Source organism: Lithobates pipiens, unplaced genomic scaffold (assembly GCF_037356315.1).
Source record: "Lithobates pipiens isolate NorthernLeopardFrog02 unplaced genomic scaffold, aLitPip1_a1.2 Scaffold_24, whole genome shotgun sequence".
In the NCBI taxonomy this organism is placed as follows: Eukaryota; Metazoa; Chordata; class Amphibia; order Anura; family Ranidae; genus Lithobates; species Lithobates pipiens.
In genome coordinates this window covers 8,612,601-8,637,968 of record NW_027507786.1, presented here as the reverse complement: position 1 = coordinate 8,637,968, position 25,368 = coordinate 8,612,601, and the positions used below count along the sequence as shown (strand labels likewise).

General features: G+C 49.3%; 1 protein-coding gene across 5 annotated transcripts in view; it reads right to left on the bottom strand.

The window, feature by feature from the left end:
- USP47 (ubiquitin specific peptidase 47) overlaps positions 1-5,787 on the bottom strand; it is a 123,679-nt gene extending 117,892 nt beyond the window's left edge. For 4 of the 5 annotated variants that reach the window (XM_077453562.1, XM_077453566.1, XM_077453567.1 and 1 more), the window contains exon 1: positions 5,633-5,763. In XM_077453562.1, the coding sequence (XP_077309688.1) occupies positions 5,633-5,671 (39 nt within the window). In that variant the 5' untranslated portion in view covers positions 5,672-5,763. Of the gene's footprint in view, positions 1-5,632 lie in introns of all 5 variants that reach the window. The other variant, XM_077453569.1, reaches the window with a different exon arrangement.
- Positions 5,788-25,368: the final 19,581 nt, after the last annotated feature.

Below are 25,368 nucleotides of genomic sequence, written 5' to 3'. Positions count from 1 at the left end.
GGTGAGGAAGCGTCGTGGGCCCTCCACAGAAGATGGGGATGAGGAAGCGTCGTGGGCCCTCCACAGAAGATGGGGGATGAGGAAGCGTCGTGGGCCCTCCACAGAAGATGGGGGTGAGGAAGCGTCGTGGGCCCTCCACAGAAGATGGGGGTGAGGAAGCGTCGTGGGCCCTCCACAGAAGATGGGGGTGAGGAAGCGTCGTGGGCCCTCCACAGAAGATGGGGGTGAGGAAGCGTCGTGGGCCCTCCACAGAAGATGGGGGTGAGGAAGCGTCGTGGGCCCTCCACAGAAGATGGGGGTGAGGAAGCGTCGTGGGCCCTCCACAGAAGATGGGGGTGAGGAAGCGTCGTGGGCCCTCCACAGAAGATGGGGGTGAGGAAGCGTCGTGGGCCCTCCACAGAAGATGGGGGTGAGGAAGCGTCGTGGGCCCTCCACAGAAGATGGGGGTGAGGAAGCGTCGTGGGCCCTCCACAGAAGATGGGGGTGAGGAAGCGTCGTGGGCCCTCCACAGAAGATGGGGTGAGGAAGCGTCGTGGGCCCTCCACAGAAGATGGGGATGAGGAAGCGTCGTGGGCCCTCCACAGAAGATGGGGATGAGGAAGCGTCGTGGGCCCTCCACAGAAGATGGGGATGAGGAAGCGTCGTGGGCCCTCCACAGAAGATGGGGATGAGGAAGCGTCGTGGGCCCTCCACAGAAGATGGGGATGAGGAAGCGTCGTGGGCCCTCCACAGAAGATGGGGATGAGGAAGCGTCGTGGGCCCTCCACAGAAGATGGGGATGAGGAAGCGTCGTGGGCCCTCCACAGAAGATGGGGATGAGGAAGCGTCGTGGGCCCTCCACAGAAGATGGGGCTGAGGAAGCGTCGTGGGCCCTCCACAGAAGATGGGGATGAGGAAGCGTCGTGGGCCCTCCACAGAAGATGGGGATGAGGAAGCGTCGTGGGCCCTCCACAGAAGATGGGATGAGGAAGCGTCGTGGGCCCTCCACAGAAGATGGGATGAGGAAGCGTCGTGGGCCCTCCACAGAAGATGGGGTGAGGAAGCGTCGTGGGCCCTCCACAGAAGATGGGATAAGGAAGCGCTGTGGGCCCTCCACAGAAGATGGGGTGAGGAAGCGTCGTGGGCCCTCCACAGAAGATGGGGTGAGGAAGCGTCGTGGGCCCTCCACAGACGATGGAATGAGAAAGCGTCGTGGGCCCTCCACAGAAGATGGGATAAGGAAGCGTCGTGGGCCCTCCACAGAAGATGGGATAAGGAAGCGTCGTGGGCCCTCCACAGAAGATGGGATAAGGAAGCGTCGTGGGCCCTCCACAGAAGATGGGATGAGGAAGCGTCGTGGGCCCTCCACAGAAGAAGGGATAAGGAAGCGTCGTGGGCCCTCCACAGAAGAAGGGATGAGGAAGCGTCGTGGGCCCTCCACAAAAGATGGGGTGAGAAAGCGTCGTGGGCCCTCCACAAAAGATGGGATGAGGAAGCGTCGTGGGCCCTCCACAGAAGATGGGGTGAGGAAGCGTCGTGGGCCCTCCACAGAAGATGGGGTGAGGAAGCGTCGTGGGCCCTCCACAGACGATGGAATGAGAAAGCGTTGTGGGCCCTCCACAGAAGATGGGATAAGGAAGCGTCGTGGGCCCTCCACAGAAGATGGGATAAGGAAGCGTCGTGGGCCCTCCACAGAAGATGGGATAAGGAAGCGTCGTGGGCCCTCCACAGAAGATGGGATAAGGAAGCGTCGTGGGCCCTCCACAGAAGATGGGATGAGGAAGCACTGTGGGCCCTCCACAGAAGATGGGATGAGGAAGCGCTGTGGGCCCTCCACAGAAGATGGGATGAGGAAGCGCTGTGGGCCCTCCACAGAAGATGGGATGAGGAAGCGCTGTGGGCCCTCCACAGAAGATGGGATGAGGAAGCGCTGTGGGCCCTCCACAGAAGATGGGGATGAGGAAGCGTCGTGGGCCCTCCACAGAAGATGGGATGAGGAAGCGTCGTGGGCCCTCCACAGAAGATGGGGTGAGGAAGCATCGTGGGCCCTCCACAGAAGATGGGGTGAGGAAGCGTCGTGGGCCCTCCACAGAAGATGGGGTGAGGAAGCGTCGTGGGCCCTCCACAGAAGATGGGGATGAGGAAGCGTCGTGGGCCCTCCACAGAAGATGGGATGAGGAAGCGTCGTGGGCCCTCCACAGAAGATGGGGTGAGGAAGCGTCGTGGGCCCTCCACAGAAGATGGGGTGAGGAAGCGTCGTGGGCCCTCCACAGACACTACCCGGAGATTTGTGGTCACATGATCACACAGGAAGACTACACTGACATTACAATTTATTAGGAAACATACGAAGGGCAATGCGGAGGAACATTTACAAAGTTAGTTTATATTATATTCTTTCCTTCGACTTTAAGAGACAACTCAACCAACATTGTATTTTTGTATCCCGATTGTTCTGGACTCTGGGGGCCCGACGCCATGGGTGGGGCCCTTGCTTTCAGCAGTGCACACATCCCTGAAGTCAGTGAAAACACTGGAGGGGCCCCTCCACAGTACAATCATCAGCAAATCCTGAGCAGAGAGATGATATTCTGCCTGGCTGGTATTTATTGAAGTGGCCCTAGTAAAAGATCCCTACTCACCCCAGTGCCATCAGGGGCCCTGTGTCCTTATAGGACCCTTTATCATCAGAGCGAGTGGGAATCGCCTGTCACTGTAGGGGCTGATGTATTATTACAGGTTAAGGGGCCCCAGTGATGATAGCTGACAGTGTAACTATAAAAAAATATTATAAGGGGTCCTTAGGATACCCATAATGGTTAGGGGGCCCCAGTGATAATAAAGACTACTCTAGGATAATGGTGCTCAGTGACAATGAGGCCAAGGGGCCCCTGTGAGGACCGCTTTAATAAAATCTGTGGCGTTGGGGCCCCTGTAATGATACAGCAACCTCTACAATGACAATTGTTCTCAATTGATAATGATGAAGGCTCCATAAATGACATGGGGCCCTTCAAAAGTAGGGGCCTCTTAACAGTAAATTATTATAAGGGGTCTCTCAGATAACCATAACAGGTAGGGGCCCCAGCGATGATGCACCAACTGTTATACGGACAGATGGTCTCACTATCAACGAGGGCCCCCTAACAACAATAAAGTACCTAATAAGGGGGTTCCCAGGGTAGTAATAATGGCTAGGGGCCCCAGTGATGATGCAGAAGCTTCTACAATGACAGATGTTCGCATGGACAATGATAGAGGGTCCTATAAGGCCCTCTAATGTCAGCACTATGGACCCCTTAACAACCCAAAAAAAAATATATAACCTTGAACATGAAGGTTAGGGGCCCCCGGTGATGATACTTCCACAATGACAGATGTTCTCAGTGACCAAGGGTCCTATAAGGCCATGGGGACCCTATAGGGTCAACAATAAAATTATTGAATTGGGCCCCTGCGATAATCATAAAGGTTAGGATCCCCCAGTGATGATGCAACCTCTACAATGACAGATTCTCAATGACAATAATACTAGAAGATCATATAAGGACATAGGGCCCCTATAATGTCAACACTCAGGGCCCCTGAACAACAATAAAGAAAAGAATAAGGGGTTCCAAGAGCAATCAAGAGTTGGGGCCCCAGTGATGATGCAGCACACTGTACTATGATAGATGTTCTCATGGACAACAATAGAGGGTCCTATAAGACCATGGGGCCCTTTTAACATCAATGGTCTTAACAGCATAAAACCATTATAAGGGATCCCAGGGACAATCAGAATGGTTAGGGCCCCGAGTGATAATAGATCATCCTTCCTGATTAGCTGTTTCTCACGACAGCAATTATAGTAGGCCCCATGAAAGGGGCCCCTATAATGTTAATGGCAAGGGCCCTTCAATAGCATGTATTCTGGGGGTCCTTTGGATGATCACAGTAATGAAGTACCCCATGACAATAAAAGGGACTTTTATGATAGGGGTCCTCATTGACATTTACAGCAGGCACTGAGGACATGGGACCCCTGTAATGTTCGTTAACGGTAAGGGCCCATCAATTACAATTATAAGGGGTCTTTAAGATGATCACAGGGGCAAGGGTCCCAGGCTATAATAAAAGGGACTTTGATGATAGGGGCCCTCACTGAAAACAATGATAAAATGGCACAATGATGCAAAAAAAAAGTATTGTATGCTTAAAACAATGACGGTTGGGACCCCTGATATTACAACACAGGTCATGGTGATAGTATTGGGGGGGGGGGGGGGGGGGTCACCACTGACAAGCTATTAAAAAAAGGGCCCCATAACAACAAGGGGCCCCTGTATTAATAATACTAAAAGGCCCTAAAGGACAGGACCACCCCTATGATGATGAGGGGCCCCTGAGATGGTAGGCCCTCACTGACACTGATGGACCCCTAACTCACAATAAGGGGCCCTAGGGTGACAAGGGGCTATTGAGACCCTAATAATATTGAAGGGAATTATCAGGAACAACAAGGGGCCCCTATGATGGTGGACCCTCACTGGCAAAGATGATAAGGGGCCTAAAATAACCAGAGGTCCCTGAAATCCTCATAATGATAAAGGGCTCTATAATGCCAGGGGGTCCCAATGATGACTGCAACAAATGGGCCCCTAACTCACAATGATGATAAGGGGTCCTAGGTTGACCAAGGGGCCCTTGAAATCCTAATAATATTGATGGGCTTATCAGGAAGAACAAGGGACCCTAGGGCTACAATGAGGGGCCCTTAGTATGGTGGACCCTCATTGGCAATGATAAGGGGCCCTAGGATGACAAGGGGCCCTTGAGATCCTAATAATGATGAATGGTCCTATAATGACAGCCCCCCCCAATGATGACCGCAACAGATGCGCACCTAAATCACGATGACAGAGAGGCCCCTTGAGATCCTAATTATATTGGAGGGGCTTATCAGGAACAACAAGGGACCCTAGGGCTACAATGAGGGGAACCTATGATGGTGGACCCTCACTGGCAATGATGATAAGGGGCCCCTGAGATCCTAATAATATTGAGGGGCTTATCAGGAAGAACAAGGGGCCCCTATGATGGTGGACCCTCACTGGTAATGATGATAAGGAGCCCTAGGTTGACAAGGGGCCCTTGAGATCCTACTAATATTGAGGGGCTTATCAGGAAGTACAAGGGACCCTAGGGCTACAAGGGGCCCCTATGATGGTGGACCCTCACTGGCAATGATAAGGGGTCCTTAAGATCCTAATAATGATGAAGGGTCCTATAATGACAGGGGGCCCCAATGATGGCCCGCAACAGATGGGCCCCTAACTCACAATGATGATAAAGGGGCCCCTTGAGATCCTAATATTGAGGGGCTTATCAGGAAGAACAAGGGGCCCTAGGGCTACAATAGCAGAGGGACCCCTATGATGTTGGGCCCCTATGATGGTGGACCCTCACTGGAAATGATTATAAGGGGTCCCTGAGGTCCTCATAATATTTAGGGCCCCATCAGTGAGAGCCATCAGCCCCCCTAATGACAAGGAGCCCCAGAGATGACAATGCTAATCAGGGCCCCAGTGACGGTGATCAGGGCCCTCTAAGAGCTGTCAGGCCTGGGGCCCCTCGTTCGATGCAGGGCCCCCAGGCTGTCAGGGTTCCTCACCTCTCGGGGGACGGGCTGTCCGTCCTCTCCGGGCACCATTCTACGGGCGGCGGGCGGCGTCACACGGGGTACATGCTGAGCGGACACCCTGCCAGCAGCAGACGCAATCAATGGAGAAATGGCCGACGGAACTCTCGCGAGAGCGCGGCCGATGTCACTTCCCCGGCCCCGGGGCTCCCGTCGCTATGGCGATGCCAAGCTGGGAGTACCAAGATGGCCTGAGCGCTGCTTGGTTGGAGCGGGGTGGATAGCCATGTTGGTACACCCGCACTGAGCAACAACAATAACACTGACTCATGTCACCTCACCACAGAGCGAGAAGGACACCAGGGGGGCCCCAACTACTCCTACTGCTACTGGGGACAGCCTGTTAAAATAATAATATTAATAATAAATGTTTCCTTTAACCACTTGACCTCAGGAAGATTTACCCCCTTCATGATCAGGCCATTTTATGCGATACAGAACTGCGTTACTTTAAGTGACCATTGCGCAATCGCGCGGTGCTGTACTCAAATAAAATGTATGTCCTTTTTTCTCCACAAATAGAGCTTTCTTTTGGTGGTATTTGATCACCTCTGCATTTTATATAAACAAAAAAAGACCGACAAGTTTAAAAAAATATATATATTTTTTTACTTTCCGCTATAAAACATCCAATAAAAAACTGTAAAAAAAAATCAAATTTCATCATAAATTTAGGGCAATTTGTATTCTGCTACATGTTTTTTCGTAAAAAAAAAAAAAAAATGAGCGTACATTGATTGGTTTGTGCAAAAGATATAGCATCTACAAACTATAGGCTATGTAATGGAATTTTTTTTTTATACTAGTAATGGCTGCAATCAGCGACCTTTAGCAGGACTGTGATATTGTGGTGGACATAGGGGAGATTTCCCTTTACTTCCTATCCCATAGCAAAATACAGGAAGTGAAAGGGAATCCCTGGTTGCCTCCAGAACTAGTGTTCCCATTGGAAGATTTCCCCTCTTTTCCTGTTCTGGTGACAACAAGCCAAACGTTTGGATTGTCTTTCACTTTAACTCTTGGGTTATAATTGTAAATGATTCACTTCCTTGTAGCACAGCCAGAACAGGAAGTGAGGAAATCCCTTTAAAGTAAGGGAATAATCGGATGTCACAAGAACTAGTGTCCCCATTGGAAGATTTTTCCTCTATTCCTGTTCTAGTGACAAGCCGACATTTTTAATTTTCTTTCACTTTCATTCTTGGGGATAACAATAAATAGTTCACTTCCTGTAGCATAGCCAAAACAGGAAGCAAGGAAATCCCTCTAAAGTAAGGAAATCCCCAGTTGTCACCAGAAATAGTGTCCCCATTGGAAGATATCCCCTCTATTCCTGATCTGGTGACAACCCAAAATATAGGACTTTCTTTCAGTCTTCAGGTTAACAATAAATGGTTCACTTCCTGTATCATATCCAAAACAGGAAGTGAGGAAATTCCTCTAAAGTGAGGGAATCCCTGGTTGCCTCCAGAACTAGTGTTCCCATTGGAAGATTTCCCCTCTTTTCCTGTTCTGGTAACAACAAGCCAAAATGTAGGATTTTCTTTCACTTTTACTCTTGGAGATAACATTATTTGATTCACTTCCTTGTAGCAAAGTCAAAACAGGAAGTGATGAAATCCCTTTAAAGTAAGGGAATCCCGGTTGTCACCAGAACTAGTGTCCCCATTGGAAGATTTTTCCTCTATTCCTGTTCTGGTGACAAGCCAACAGTTTTAATTTTCTTTCATTTTGACTCTTGGGGATAACAATAAATGGTTCACTTCCTTCCTGTAGCATAGCCAAAAAAGAAAGTGAGGAAATTCCCCTAAAGTAAGGAAATCCCCGGTTGTCACCAGAACTAGGGACCCCATTGTAAGATTTCCCCTTTATTCCTATTCTGGTGACAACCCAAAATATAGGATTTTCTTTCACTTTCAGTCTTCAGGGTAAGGGTAAATGGTTCACTTCCTGTATCATATCCAAAACAGGAAGTGAGGAAATCCCTCTAAAGTGAGGGAATCCCTGGTTGTCACCAGAACTAGTGTCCCCATTGTAAGATTTCCCCTCTATTCCTGCTCTGGAGACAACTGGGGGGTGCGCCTAAATAAACACTGTGACCACCTTATAGCTCTGCATAAAGCCTTTATTGTGAATAGAGTGAGTCAGGATTAGAATTATTTTCTGTTTATTTCCTCTCACTTCCTGTCCTGCTGGACCCTTCACCAGCTCTGATGTCATAGTGGCGAGCCATTCTGAAGCCTTGGACGGTTTCTCTGGGAAACTCAGGAACCCATCAGATGTTACGTCAGATGTCACTATGCCTGACAATTTAAAATAAAGATGACCACAGACATAGGAGGAGCCTCCATCAATTGACAGCTGTCTTATTATCCAACCATAAATGTTAGACATGTGCAAAAAAAAAAATGTTTTAGTTTTTATTTTATTTGTTTTTTTTTTTGTTTTTTTTCGATGTCATTCTTTATGATGGAAATTCATAAATTCTAAAACTTTAAAATTCGTAAATTCGTTTATTTGAAAATCCGGAAAAAACGAAAATTTGTAAATTCGAAAATCTGAAATCCCGAATTTCGTAAATTCGTAAATCCGAAATCCAAAAATTCAAAATTTCGTCAATTCGAAAATTCATAAATTCGTAAATTTGAAAATCCAAAAATCTGAAATTCGCAAATTTGAAAATTCGTAAATTCGAAGATTAAAAAATTGATAAATTCGTAAATTAGAATATCCAACAATCAGAAATCTGCAAATTTGAAGTTTCGTAAACTAGAAAATTTGAAAATCCGGAAATTCGAAATAACTGACTAGCTAACTAATAATAACTATTAAATTATAGGTATTGGGATTTCCTGTTCTAGCGGCCATAACTCCTGGCAGGGCGGCCTTAACGTTTGGGCTTACTTCATTTTCTAAATTTCCTAATTATAATTTTTTTCTAAAATGATTTTTTTTCTAAAATGATTTTTTTTTTTTTCTAAAATGTTTTTTTTCAAAAAAAATTTTTTTTTAATTTCCTAATTTCCTAATTCCCCTCAGAGCTGTGTGGGACTAGCTATAATTCTCCTCCACTTGGCTGGTTCTTCTACGTCTAGGGGTTCCCAGAGTTAGTGCCCAACAACTTTGGACGCTGACACCATAAAAGTCCTTTAGAAAAGGTTTTTATTTGCAGGGGTGACATCCAACAACACAGTCTCCTATGGGAACAGAGGGCAAGGGTGAAGAAACTCAGGCACCCTGAACCACTAAAATCATAAAGTATCTAATACCACCCAGAGAGTAGCCACTCGCATTTGGGTGCTTCAAGGCTGAACAAATCTCTAGCCAGAGATTATGGCAGTCAGCACTTTGATCCAGAACTTGTGAAATCTTTGACCTTGAGTAACTGGTAACAGAAGTGAACAGGAACCTTTTTCCCTCAGTACCTGGAACGTTCTCTCCTTGGCAGTACTGGAAAAAGCGTGAATTCGTCAATGTCCTTCACAACTCAGTAGCCAGGCACTTCTGAGGATGCCACTTGCCGGCCATCCTACGAAGAGTCCTCCCCCCGGTCACTTATACAAGCTGTGGTGCCTCTCCAAGCCGAGAGCACACCCGGAACGCCTTGAATCCTCCCTCAGTTACTGCACCTCGGACCAGCCGGTTCCGAGACTCGGGAACAGACGGATCCCTACCCCAGATCAGGCGGGTCTATTGGGGTTAGCCAACCGAAGCATGTTGTGGAGCGACGAACGCTCCCATGACCGGGACCCCTCGCGGGGCTACCCCGGTCCAGAATCAGGAATAGACCGCTATGGCCTCACGAATGATCCGTCACTTCCACATCTTAAGTACCCCTCCCCAGACTTCTCAGTGGGGCCAGGCGCTCCCACTGATTGGCTCCGGGAAAGCTGATACCCAAAACGTTCAATCAGGCCTGGTTCTGAGCCTGTCATATGCACCTCACTGTACACATGACCAGGCAGAATTACACAGGACCATCATTACACAGGACCCCTTCCACATACTACCCCCATCATTACACAGGACCCCCTCCCCATACTACCCCCCTCATTACACAGGCCCCCTCTCCCCATACTACCACCATCATTACACAGGACCCCCTCCCCAAACTACCCCCATCATTACACAGGACCCCTTCCACATACTACCCCCATCATTACACAGGCCCCCTCTCCCCATACTACCACCATCATTACACAGGACCCCCTCCCCAAACTACCCCCATCATTACACAGGACCCCTTCCCCATACTACCCCCATCATTACACAGGACCCCCTTCCCCATACTACCCCCATCATTACACAGGACCCCCTCCCCATACTACCCCCCTCATTACACAGGACCCCTTCCACATACTACCCCCATCATTACACAGGACCCCCCTCCCCATACTACCCCCATCATTACACAGGACCCCCCTCCCCATACTACCCCCATCATTACACAGGAGCCCCTCCCCATACTACCCCCATCATTACACAGGACCCCTTCCCCATACTACCCCCATCATTACACAGGACCCCCTTCCCCATACTACCCCCCTCATTACACAGGACCCCTTCCACATACTACCCCCATCATTACACAGGACCCCCCTCCCCATACTACCCCCATCATTACACAGGACCCCCTTCCCCATACTACCCCCCTCATTACACAGGACCCCTTCCACATACTACCCCCATCATTACACAGGCCCCCTCTCCCCATACTACCACCATCATTACACAGGACCCCCTCCCCAAACTACCCCCATCATTACACAGGACCCCTTCCCCATACTACCCCCATCATTACACAGGACCCCCTTCCCCATACTACCCCCATCATTACACAGGACCCCCTCCCCATACTACCCCCCTCATTACACAGGACCCCTTCCACATACTACCCCCATCATTACACAGGACCCCCCTCCCCATACTACCCCCATCATTACACAGGACCCCCCTCCCCATACTACCCCCATCATTACACAGGAGCCCCTCCCCATACTACCCCCATCATTACACAGGACCCCTTCCCCATACTACCCCCATCATTACACAGGACCCCCTTCCCCATACTACCCCCCTCATTACACAGGACCCCTTCCACATACTACCCCCATCATTACACAGGACCCCCCTCCCCATACTACCCCCCTCATTACACAGGACCCCTTCCACATACTACCCCCATCATTACACAGGACCCCCCTCCCCATACTACCCCCATCATTACACAGGACCCCTTCCCCATACTACCCCCATCATTACACAGGACCCCCCTCCCCATACTACCCCCATCATTACACAGGACCCCCCTCCCCATACTACCCCCATCATTACACAGGACCCCCCTCCCCATATTACCCCCATCATTACACAGGACCCCCCTCTCCATACTACCCCCATCATTACACAGGACTCCCCTCCCCATACTACCCCCATCATTACACAGGACCCCCCTTCCCATACTACCCCCATCATTACACAGGATCCCCCTCCCCATACTACCACCATCATTACACAGGACCCCCTCCCCATACTACCCCCATCATTACACAGGACCCCCTTACCCATACTACCCCCCTCATTACACAGGACCCCTTCCACATACTACCCCCATCATTACACAGGACCCCCTCCCCATACTACCCCCATCATTACACAGGACCCCTTCCCCATACTACCACCATCATTACACAGGACCCCCTTCCCATACTACCCCCATCATTACACAGGACCCCCCTCCCTATACTACTCCCATCATTACACAGGACCCCCTCCCCATACTACCCCCATCATTACACAGGACCCCCCTCCCCATATTACCCCATCACTACACAGGACCCCCCTTTCCATACTACCCCCATCATTACACAGGACCCCCCTCCCCATACTACCCCCATCATTACACAGGACTCCCCTCCCCATACTACCCCCATCATTACACAGGGCCCCCTCTTCCCATAATACCCCATCATTACACAGGACCCCCCTCCCCATACTACCCCCATCATTATACAGGACCCCCCTCCCTATACTACCCCCATCATTACACAGGACCCCTCCCCATACTACCCCCATCATTACACAGGACCCCTTCCCCATACTACCCCCATCATTACACAGGACCCCCTCCTCATACTACCCCCATCATTACACAGGACCCCCTCCCCATACTACCCCCATCATTACACAGGACCCCTTCCACATACTACCCCCATCATTACACAGGACCCCCTTCCCCATACTACCCCCCTCATTACAGGACCCCTTCCACATACTACCCCCCCTCATTACACAGGACCCCTTCCACATACTACCCCCATCATTACACAGGACCCCCCTCCCCAAACTACCCCCATCATTACACAGGACCCCTTCCCCATACTACCCCCATCATTGCACAGGACCCCCCTCCCCATACTACCCCCATCATTACACAGGACCCCCCTCCCCATACTACCCCCATCATTACACAGGACCCCCCTCCCCATTTTACCCCATCACTACACAGGACCCCCCTTCCCATACTACCCCCATCATTACACAGGACCCCCCTCCCCATACTACCCCCATCATTACACAGGACTCCCCTCCCCATACTACCCCCATCATTACACAGGACCCCCCTCCCCATACTACCGCCATCATTACACAGGAACCCCCTCCCCATACTACCCCCATCATTACACAGGACCCTCCTCCCCATACTACTCCTATCATTACACAGGATCCTTTCCCCATACTACCCCCATCATTATACAAGACCCTCTTCCCCATACTGCCTCCATCATTATACAAGACCCTCTTCCCCATACTACCCCTATCATTACACATGACCCCCATCCCCATACTACCCCCATTATTACACAGTGAGAGGACCCCCTTCCCCATATTACCCCCATTATTACACAAGACCCCCTTCCCCATACCTCTCACTGAAACCAATGATGGGGCACCATTCCTCCCACTGACACCAATGATGGGGCACTATTCCTCCCAATGCTGCCAACAATGAGGCACTTTTCTGCCCCCTAATACCAAAGATGGTACACTATTCCTTCCACTGACAACAATGATGGGGCACAATTGCTCCCCCTAATACCAAAGAGGAGACACTGTTTACTTCCACTGACACCAGGACATTTTCTACTCCCACTGTCCACAGTCGGACCCCCCTAAAGTGCGAAGGACAGTAAACTGGGCATTTGTTTAGAACGTTTCGGGACCTCTGCTCTAGAGAATAAAATAGTGGTAGTGCCAGTTTGTTAAGTCACACTATATGAGTGCAATGGTTTAGGAAATGCAATTTAAAAAAAAAAATTCCATAAAAGTTAATTTTAGGGCGTTGAAACACAATAAATTACCCAATTTTTGTAAAATGTAAAAGATGTGGTTGCACATGTCAAATCTTAAATTTGCTTGCGCCTGTAAAACAGCAACAAACCTCAGTCCCCTATATCTCCCATAGGTGGCGCTTTAAAAGCTCCTACAAGTCATTAGTGATGGCCGAACGGTTCGCCCGGCGGTCGTTTCGCGGCGAATTTCCGACTTTCGCCGTCCGCGGGTTCGAACGCCTTTTTCCGTCGTTCGCCCCGGCGGACTTACGTGTTTAATGTATACAAGAACTTTAACCTTTCGTGACACGTTTATCATGTGTTACAGGACAACCAATTGAGACATGACAGCTCATGGACACTTGGACATTCCCCCTAACCTATAAATACACCCGATCCGGTGGCCATTTTACATTCTTTCTTCTGTCACTGTAGGGAAAGGATCCTGTGTGGAGTAGGGACAGAGAAAACGCTAGCTATTTGGTACACAAAAGTTCTTTTCAGGACTGGTATAGGTGTTAGGTCAGCAGCCTGAGTTTCTTTTGTCAGTTTAGATAAAGGGACAGAGCGCTGTATGCTGCTATTTTAGGGACAGCTCAGCCAGATTAGTCTTTCTTCATCATCATCATCATCATCATCATTAGCTGTTACTATCAGGTCCACAAAAGAGCTGTTCCAGCTAATCGTTCCAGCCTACTCTTTTTTGCCAATTTGTATAGGGACAGGCAGGAAGCAGTGTGTCAGGCAGTGAGGATAATTTTAAAGACTTGCTGTTACTATTAGTTCCACAAAGGTTCTTTTCAGGACTGGTATCAGTGGTACGGTAATAGGCTTGTACACGTATAATATTCTTTCTTCCAAATATAGAAAGAATATTATACTTGACTGCTGCCCTTCTGCTGCAGTCTGCTAATCATTCACAACTCACTTGTTCCACAAAGCTCTTTATCAGGACTGGTAACTTGGTCTGTCTAGGGTGCTACGGTACATAGGCTTGGGTGCGGTACAGTCTGCTGTTCTGTAAGGACCGCTATCGGTCCACAATACATAGGGTTGCCGTGCACTACTGCTGACCGCTGCCCTATACTGCAGCAGTCCTTCATTGGTATAGGGACTGACGTACAGTCTGCTAATCACTAACACACAACCTGCTTGGTCCACAAAAGTTCTTATAAGGACTGGTAACTTGGTATAGGGTGCTACGGTACATAGGCCTGAGTGCGTTACAGTCTGCTGTTCTGTAAGGACCGCTATCGGTCCACAATACATAGGGTTGCCGTGCACTACTGCTGACCGCTGCCCTATACTGCAGCAGTCCTTCAGCGGTATAGGGACTGACGCACAGTCTGCTAAACACTAACACACAACCTGCTTGGTCCACAAAAGTTTTTATAAGGACTGGTAACTTGGTATAGGGTGCTACGGTACATAGGCCTGAGTGCAGTACAGTCTGCTGTTCTGTAAGGACCGCTATCGGTCCACAATACATAGGGTTGCCGTGCACTACTGCTGACCGCTGCCCTATACTGCAGCAGTCCTTCATTGGTATAGGGACTGACGTACAGTCTGCTAATCACTAACACACAACCTGCTTGGTCCACAAAAGTTCTTATAAGGACTGGTAACTTGGTATAGGGTGCTACGGTACATAGGCCTGAGTGCGTTACAGTCTGCTGTTCTGTAAGGACCGCTATCGGTCCACAATACATAGGGTTGACGTGCACCACTGCTGACCGCTGCCCTATACTGCAGCAGTCCTTCAGCGGTATAGGGACTGACGTACAGTCTGCTAAACACTAATACACAACCTGCTTGGTCCACAAAAGTTCTTATAAGGACTGGTAACTTGGTATAGGGTGCTACGGTACATAGGCTTGAGTGCGGTACAGTCTGCTGTTCTGTAAGGACCGCTATCGGTCCACAATAGATAGGGTTGACGTGCACCACTGCTGACCGCTGCCCTATACTGCAGCAGTCCTTCAGCGGTATAGGGACTGACGCACAGTCTGCTAAACACTAACACACAACCTGCTTGGTCCACAAAAGTTTTTATAAGGACTGGTAACTTGGTATAGGGTGCTACGGTACATAGGCCTGAGTGCGTTACAGTCTGCTGTTCTGTAAGGACCGCTATCGGTCCACAATACATAGGGTTGCCGTGCACTACTGCTGACCGCTGCCCTATACTGCAGCAGTCCTTCATTGGTATAGGGACTGACGTACAGTCTGCTAATCACTAACACACAACCTGCTTGGTCCACAAAAGTTCTTATAAGGACTGGTAACTTGGTATAGGGTGCTACGGTACATAGGCCTGAGTGCGTTACAGTCTGCTGTTCTGTAAGGACCGCTATCGGTCCACAATACATAGGGTTGACGTGCACCACTGCTGACCGCTGCCCTATACTGCAGCAGTCCTTCAGCGGTATAGGGACTGACGTACAGTCTGCTAAACACTAATACACAACCTGCTTGGTCCACAAAAGTTCTTATAAGGACTGGTAACTTGGTATAGGGTGCTACGGTACATAGGCTTGAGTGCGGTACAGTCTGCTGTTCTGTAAGGACCGCTATCGGTCCACAATACATAGGGTTGCCGTGCACTACTGCTGACCGCTGCCCTATACTGCAGCAGTCCTTCATTGGTATAGGGACTGACGTACAGTCTGCTAATCACTAACACACAACCTGCTTGTTCCACAAAAGTTCTTATAAGGACTGGTAACTTGGTATAGGGTGCTACGGTACATAGGCTTGAGTGCGGTACAGTCTGCTGTTCTGTAAGGACCGCTATCGGTCCACAATAGATAGGGTTGACGTGCACCACTGCTGACCGCTGCCCTATACTGCAGCAGTCCTTCAGCGGTATAGGGACTGACGTACAGTCTGCTAAACACTAATACACAACCTGCTTGGTCCACAAAAGTTCTTATAAGGACTGGTAACTTGGTATAGGGTGCTACGGTACATAGGCTTGAGTGCGGTACAGTCTGCTGTTCTGTAAGGACCGCTATCGGTCCACAATAGATAGGGTTGACGTGCACCACTGCTGACCGCTGCCCTATACTGCAGCAGTCCTTCAGCGGTATAGGGACTGACGTACAGTCTGCTAAACACTAATACACAACCTGCTTGGTCCACAAAAGTTCTTATAAGGACTGGTAACTTGGTATAGGGTGCTACGGTACATAGGCTTGAGTGCGGTACAGTCTGCTGTTCTGTAAGGACCGCTATAGGTCCACAATAGATAGGGTTGACGTGCACCACTGCTGACCGCTCACCTATACTGCAGCAGTCCTTCAGCGGTATAGGGACTAAGAGTTTTGTCACAGGGTCATTTAAAAAATGACATGCAGAGGAAGAGGCAGGCCCTTCCGCAGGGGTGGTAGGGGTAGGGCAGGAGCAACAGGCTTGAGCCAAAGTGGGAAGTTGCAGAAGGTGCGTTCAATTACTTTAAAGGATGCACCAGACTTGGTTGAGTGGCTCGCTCAGCCTTACTCTTCTGCACCCTCCTCATCCTCTCGATCTGCACCCTCTTCTTCACTCTCTGCTATGTGCACCCCCAAAGACACTACCACCAACAACACGACCACCACCACCACCACCACATACCTTCCGCTTGAGTCACTGGAATTATTTTCCGATCCATATCAAGAGGACATTTCTGATGCGCAGCCACTCTTGGTATTGGATCAGGAAGAGGAGGTAGCAACAAGCGCTACTCAGCAGTCTGACGCCAGTACCCAGATCAGCCCAAGGAGGAGGTTGGTCCCCGGTGTTGCTGCCTACTCTACTTATAGCGGTGGGGAAGGTGACGTTGATGATGACGTGTCTAGTGATGTCACGTGGGTGCCCACAAGAGAGGAAGAGGAGGGGAGTTCAGAGGGAGATATGGACCAGCAGATAGGGAGGAGAAGCAGCAATGACTTACATTGCACAGCAGGGACAAAGCAGACTGCAAATGTATCAGGAGCGAGTCATCGACCATGTACGGTCACATCTGGCGCTCCCAGGACACCGGCACATGGCTCCGCAGTGTGGGCTTTTTTTAACGTGTCCGCTGCTGACAATAGCGTTGCCATCTGCAATCTTTGCAGTCAACGCGTTAGTCGCGGTAAGCCCAATACTCACCTAGGGACGACCGCCTTAAGAAGGCACATGAGCAGCCATCACCGAGCCCAGTGGGAGCAACGGAACACACAAAGCCACACTGCAGGCTCTCACCGTCCAGCCTCGTCTTCTACTTCTCCTTCTCCTCTCTCCTCACAATTGTCCTCCACTCCACCTTCCATCACGCCAAGCTCACATTTTTCTGCAAAAAGGCAGGCTTCCGTGGGCCTAATGTTTGAGCGTAAAAAAATGATGACGCCGGATAACCCTCTTGCCCAACGGTTGGCGGCTGGCTTGTCAGAACTCATAGCCCGCCAACTACTGCCATATAAACTGGTGGACTCGGAGGCCTTTCGCAAATTTGTGGCCATTGGAACACCACAATGGAAGGTCCCAGGAAGGAAGTATTTCTCAGAGAAGGGCATCCCAGAGCTATATGGCCATGTTCAGCGGCAAGTGAATGTATCTCTGGCACACAGTGTCGGTGCCAAGATACATCTGACCACAGACACGTGGTCTAGCAAACACGGGCAGGGAAGGTATATCAGTTTTACTGCCCACTGGGTGAACCTTCTGACGGCCGTCAAGCATGTAACCCGTGGCACCCGTGTAGATTTGGTTTTACCGCCACGGATTGCATGCAGGCCTGACTCTTCTTCTCCTCCTCCTACTCCATCCTCCTCCCTCTCCTCCTCAGCTGCCTCCTCCTTTTCCGCTGCTAGCGTCTCTTCCACTGCACCGCCCAAGCTCCCCAGAACCTATTCCACATGCCAGGTGAGACGTTGCCATGCCGTGCTGCGTCTGTTGTGCCTGGAAGCAAAGAGCCACACTGGCCCGGCACTCCTTTCAGCTTTGCGTTCACAGGCAGATGAGTGGCTAACACCGCTCAATTTGACAGTTGGTAAAGTGGTGTGTGACAACGGTGCCAATCTGCTTAGCGCATTGAAACAGGGCAAAATCACGCACGTGCCGTGCATGGCACACGTCTTAAACTTGGTCGTGCAGCGATTCCTTGTCAAATACCCTGGGGTCCAGGACATCTTGCGGCAGGCAAGGAAAATCTCGGCCCATTTCAGAAGATCTTACACGGCCATGGCTCGCCTTGCTGACATTCAGCGGCGACACCATCTGCCGGTCAGACGTCTTATTTGCGATTGCCCGACGCGATGGAACTCAACCTTCTATATGCTTGATAGGCTGCTCCAGCAGAAACGTGCAGTTAACGTCTACCTGTATGAACTCTGCGAAAGAAACGGTTCTGGGGAGCTGGGTTTTTTTTCACCGCGCCAGTGGCTGCTCATGCGCGACACATGCAGACTTCTGCGGCCATTTGAGGAGATCACCAAACTGGTCAGTCGCAGCCATGGCGCCATCAGTGACATGGTACCTTATGCCTTCTTTCTGGAGCGTGCATTGCGTCGTGTCATTGATCAGGCTGTGGAGGAGCAGGAGCGGGAAGATGAGGAAGTCGCAATGCTGGATGAATTCCCAGGGGGGGCTACTCTATCTGAGACAAGTCAACAACAGGAGTCTGATGAGGAGTCAGAGGAGGATGGTGCCGGGGCGGATGAGCAGGAGCAAGAAGAGCATGCTTTAAACCTTTCTGGGATCCCTGTTGTGCGAGGATGGGGAGAGGAGAATGAAGAGGACGACATTATCCTGGATGATGAGCAGGAGCCAGGCCACCACACCGCTTCCACTTTAGTGCAAATGGGGGCCTTCATGCTCCAGTGTTTTAATAGGGACCCCCGTATAAAAAGCATGAGGGTCAAGGACCAGTACTGGGTGGCAACGTACTTAGACCCCCGGTACAAACACAAAATGGCGGAAATGTTACCGCCGTCGCAGAGGGCTGTCAGAATGCAGCACTTCCTGCTGCATTCTGCTTTTGCGTGCGCTGGCAGAGGAGCAATTCCCACTCCCAGAGAAGGATTTGCGGGTACCAATCCAACAGCGCCTGCAAGAAGAGGCCGGTTTGAAGATGTGTTGGTGACTTCGGATATGAGGTCATTCTTTCAGCCGACCCATCGACAGGTGTCATCCGGATCCAGCATCAGGGAACGCCTAGACCGTCAGGTGTCCGACTACATTGGGTTAACGGCCGATGTGGACGCTCTGAGGAGTGATGAACCCCTAGACTACTGGGTGGGCAGGCTTGACCTCTGGCCAGAGCTTGCCCAATTTGCAATCGAACTGTTGGCTTGCCCCTCATCCAGTGTCCTGTCCGAAAGGACGTTCAGCGCAGCAGGGGGGATTGTGACCGATAAGCGTACTCGCCTAGCTCACCACAGTGTTAACTACCTCACATTTCTAAAAATGAATGAGGCATGGATCTCGGAGGAATTCAACACATGTGATCAGTAGACCATGTATATGTCTATAAACAATTTTTGGAATCAAGCACACAGACCTTCTTAATTCATTTGGCTCACTTCCCTGACCCAAAAAAGCACACCGTACTATATGCCCCTACCCTCCTCTTTGAAGAGGTTGAGCGGTGTCATATTTCTACTGGGGCTGCTTATTATGAGGGGTTCCCACCATCCCTGTGCTGTGCTGACTTCCTCCTGGGTGTTCTTATTATGAGGGGCTCCCACCATCCCTGTGCTGTGCTGACTTCCTCCTGGGGGTTCTTATTATGAGGGGATCACACCATCCCTGTGCTGTGCTGACTTCCTCCTGGGGCTGCTTACGGTGCTGCTGTCAGCGCTGTATGTCACGGAGCTGCTGTCAGCGCTGTATGTCACGGAGCTGCTGTCAGCGCTGTATGTCACGGAGCTGCTGTCAGCGCTGTATGTCACGGAGCTGCTGTCAGCGCTGTATGTCACGGAGCTGCTGTCAGCGCTGTATGTCACGGAGCTGCTGTCAGCGCTGTATGTCACGGAGCTGCTGTCAGCGCTGTATGTCACGGAGCTGCTGTCAGCGCTGTATGTCACGGAGCTGCTGTCAGCGCTGTATGTCACGGAGCTGCTGTCAGCGCTGTATGTCACGGAGCTGCTGTCAGCGCTGTATGTCACGGAGCTGCTGTCAGCGCTGTATGTCACGGAGCTGCTGTCAGCGCTGTATGTCACGGAGGTGCTGTCAGCGCTGTATGTCACGGAGCTGCTGTCAGCGCTGTATGTCACGGTGCTGCTGTCAGCGCTGTATGTCACGGAGCTGCTGTCAGCGCTGTATGTCACGGAGCTGCTGTCAGTGCTGTATGTCACGGAGCTGCTGTCAGCGCTGTATGTCACGGAGCTGCTGTCAGCGCTGTATGTCACGGAGCTGCTGTCAGCGCTGTATGTCACGGTGCTGCTGTCAGCGCTGTATGTCACGGAGCTGCTGTCAGCGCTGTATGTCACGGAGCTGCTGTCAGCGCTGTATGTCACGGAGCTGCTGTCAGCGCTGTATGTCACGGAGCTGCTGTCAGCGCTGTATGTCACGGAGCTGCTGTCAGCGCTGTATGTCACGGTGCTGATGTCAGCGCTGTATGTCACGGAGCTGCTGTCAGCGCTGTATGTCACGGAGCTGCTGTCAGCGCTGTATGTCACGGAGCTGCTGTCAGCGCTGTATGTCACGGAGCTGCTGTCAGCGCTGTATGTCACGGAGCTGCTGTCAGCGCTGTATGTCACGGAGCTGCTGTCAGCGCTGTATGTCACGGAGCTGCTGTCAGCGCTGTATGTCACGGAGCTGCTGTCAGCGCTGTATGTCACGGAGCTGCTGTCAGCGCTGTATGTCACGGAGCTGCTGTCAGCGCTGTATGTCACGGAGCTGCTGTCAGCGCTGTATGTCACGGAGCTGCTGTCAGCGCTGTATGTCACGGTGCTGCTGTCAGCGCTGTATGTCACGGAGCTGCTGTCAGCGCTGTATGTCACGGAGCTGCTGTCAGTGCTGTATGTCACGGAGCTGCTGTCAGCGCTGTATGTCACGGAGCTGCTGTCAGCGCTGTATGTCACGGAGCTGCTGTCAGCGCTGTATGTCACGGTGCTGCTGTCAGCGCTGTATGTCACGGAGCTGCTGTCAGCGCTGTATGTCACGGAGCTGCTGTCAGCGCTGTATGTCACGGAGCTGCTGTCAGCGCTGTATGTCACGGAGCTGCTGTCAGCGCTGTATGTCACGGAGCTGCTGTCAGCGCTGTATGTCACGGTGCTGATGTCAGCGCTGTATGTCACGGAGCTGCTGTCAGCGCTGTATGTCACGGAGCTGCTGTCAGCGCTGTATGTCACGGAGCTGCTGTCAGCGCTGTATGTCACGGAGCTGCTGTCAGCGCTGTATGTCACGGTGCTGCTGTCAGCGCTGTATGTCACGGAGCTGCTGTCAGCGCTGTATGTCACGGAGCTGCTGTCAGTGCTGTATGTCACGGAGCTGCTGTCAGCGCTGTATGTCACGGAGCTGCTGTCAGCGCTGTATGTCACGGAGCTGCTGTCAGCGCTGTATGTCACGGTGCTGCTGTCAGCGCTGTATGTCACGGAGCTGCTGTCAGCGCTGTATGTCACGGAGCTGCTGTCAGCGCTGTATGTCACGGAGCTGCTGTCAGCGCTGTATGTCACGGAGCTGCTGTCAGCGCTGTATGTCACGGAGCTGCTGTCAGCGCTGTATGTCACGGTGCTGATGTCAGTGCTCTGTATTACGGTGCTGCTGTCAGTGCTCTGTATCTCCTGCACCCTCTTGTTTGCCTACCCTGGTCCCTGACCTTCCCTCTCCTCCATTGCCTTCATTAGCTCCATAGTCCTGAATTGTCAGAACAATTTCCCAAATAAAAAAAAAATGCTTGTAGTTATCGATCCCAAATTCACCTCATACATGTATTATGCTATTGTCCAGGTGGTGGGACTACGTGCTACCCCCTAATAATTACCCCGTGGCCGCAAATTCGACCTAAAGGTTTGCGAAATTCGCCTCCCATTGAAGTCAATGGAGCCCGCGGCGAACGGTCGTTTTCGCGAACGTTTGTGTCCGTTCGCGTTTCGCGTTCGCGAAACGTCCCGTCGGAAGTTCGTCCATCACTACAAGTCATCACTTTTAGAGTGAACCGTGAATAAAGGGCGAAAAATCGTCGATCTCATTCTGGCGTGTGCGGAGATATGTAACGTGTAGAGCAATCCACATTTTTGTGCGCAGGCGCCCCCAAAGTGCACGTTTATGGGGTGGGAGGGGCTCGAAACATTTGTTATTTTAAGTGCTTGGGCATAACTTTGTATGTGATGCCTTTTATTTCTTTTACATCATCCCGCCCGGCCCATAGCAAAATTAAGGCGGGCGGTGGTTCTCCCGGTCTGACTGGACATCATGTGACGTCCTCCAGAACGAGCCGCTCATGCCTGCTCCTGCGGTGCACAGCTCGGTAATAGGTGGTGCAGTGTGTCGTTCCGACACACCGCATCTCCGATCTTGGTAAAGAGCCATGTCATGTGATCATCTCTGTCCAATCACAGCATAACTAGGAAGAGGCGGTATCGGCATTCCTCTATTCACGCTGACAGAGCGCGAGTAGAGGGAAGACACTTTAAGGGGGGGGATAAGGGGGTTCTGCGCTGATAATCAGTGCAATGATTATCAGTGCAACCCCATCAGCAATGCTCAGCAGTAATGCCAATCAGTGCCCATCGGTGATGTCTGTCAGTGGCTCCTCATCAGTGCTGTCTATCAGTGTTGCCCATCAGTGGCCATAAATGCTGCATATCAGTACCACCTATCAGTGCCCATAAAGGCTTCCCATCAATATCACCTATCAGTGCCCATCAGTGCCACCTATCAGTGCCCATAAAAACTGCCCATCCGTGCCACCTATCAGTGCCGCCTATCAGTGCCCATAAAGACTGCCCATGAGTGACACATATCAGTGCCGCCTGTCAGTGCCCATAAAAACTGCTCATCAGTGCCACCTATCAGTGCCGCCTATCAGTGCCCATAAAGACTGCCCATGAGTGACACATATCAGTGCCGCCTGTCAGTGCCCATAAAAACTGCTCATCAGTGCCACCTATCAGTGCCGCCTATCAGTGCCCATAAAGACTGCCCATCAGTGCCACATAGCAGTGCTGCCTATCAGTGCCCATAAAGACTGCCCATAAAGGCTGCCCATCAGTATCACCTATCAGTGCCACCTATCAGTGCCCATAAAGACTGCCCATCAGTACCGCCTATCAGTGCCCATAAAGACTGCCCATCAGTGCCACCTATCAGTGACCATAAAGGCTGGCCAACAGTGCCACCTATCAGTGCCCATAAGTGCCACCTATCATTGCCCATAAAGGCTGGCCATCAGTGCTGCGTATCACTGCCCATAAAGGTTGCCCATCTATGCCACCTATCAGTGCCCATAAAGGCTGCCCATCAGTGCCGCCTATCAGTGCCAATAAAGGTTGCCCATCAGTGCCGCCTATCAGTGCCCATAAAGGCTGCCCATCAGTGCCACCTATCAGTGCTACATATCAGTGCCACCTATCAGTGCAGACTCATCAGTGCCCATCAGTGAAAGAGATTTTTTTTAGGCTTTTCTCATTTATTTAGCTAAAAAGAAAAACTGTGGTGATTAAATACCACCAAAAGAAAGCTCTATCTGTGTCGATAAAATGGTAAAAATTCCATATGTGTACAGTGTTGCATGACCGCGCAATTGTCATTCAAAGTGTGACAGCGCTAAAAGCTGAATATTGGCCTGGGCAGGAAAGGGGTGACAGTGCCCGACATTGCAGTGAGGCAAAATCCACCCAAAGTCTGCTTTGGACTCCATCAGCCCCCCAAATAAAAGATCACCGAGATCTGGGAAAAAATTCCAAGAAGGACCTATAATAAATATCTACATTACCAACACACAGTACAAAACCCTTCATTACACACAATACACACATTACACATAATACACATATTACACATAATACACATATTACACACAATACACACATATTACACACAATACACACATATTACACACAATACACATAATACACATATTACACACAATACACATATTACACACATTACACATATTACACACAATACACATATTACACACATTACACAAATTACACACAATACACATAATACACATAATACACATATTACACACAATACACATATTACACATAATACACATATTACACACAATACACACATTACACATAATACACATATTACACATAATACACACATTACACATAATACACATATTACACACATTACACATATTACACACAATACACATAATACACATAATACACATATTACACACAATACACATAATACACATATTACACACAATACACACATTACACATAATACACACATTACACATAATACACATATTACACATAATACACACATTACACATAATACACATATTACACATAATACACACATTACACATAATACACATATTACACACAATACACATAATACACATAATACACATATTACACACAATACACATATTACACATAATACACACATTACACATAATACACATATTACACATAATACACACATTACACATAATACACACATTACACATAATACACATAATACACATAATACACATATTACACACAATACACATATTACACATAATACACACATTACACATAATACACATATTACACATAATACACACATTACACATAATACACATATTACACATAATACACACATTACACATAATACACACATTACACATAATACACATATTACACACATTAAACATAATACACATATTACACATAATACACATATTACACACATTACACATAATACACATATTACACACAATACACATATTACACATAATACACACATTACACATAATACACATATTACACATAATACACACATTACACATAATACACATATTACACATAATACACACATTACACATAATACACACATTACACATAATACACATATTACACACATTAAACATAATACACATATTACACATAATACACATATTACACACATTACACATAATACACATATTACACACAATACACATATTACACACATTACACATAATACACACATCACACATTACACATAATACACACATTACACATAATACACATATTACACACATTACACATAATACACATATTACACATAATACACATATTACACACATTACACATAATACACATATTACACACAATACACACATTACACATAATACACATATTACACACATTACACATATTACACATAATACACACATTACACATAATACACATATTACACACATTACACATAATACACACATTACACATATTACACACATTACACATATTACACATATTA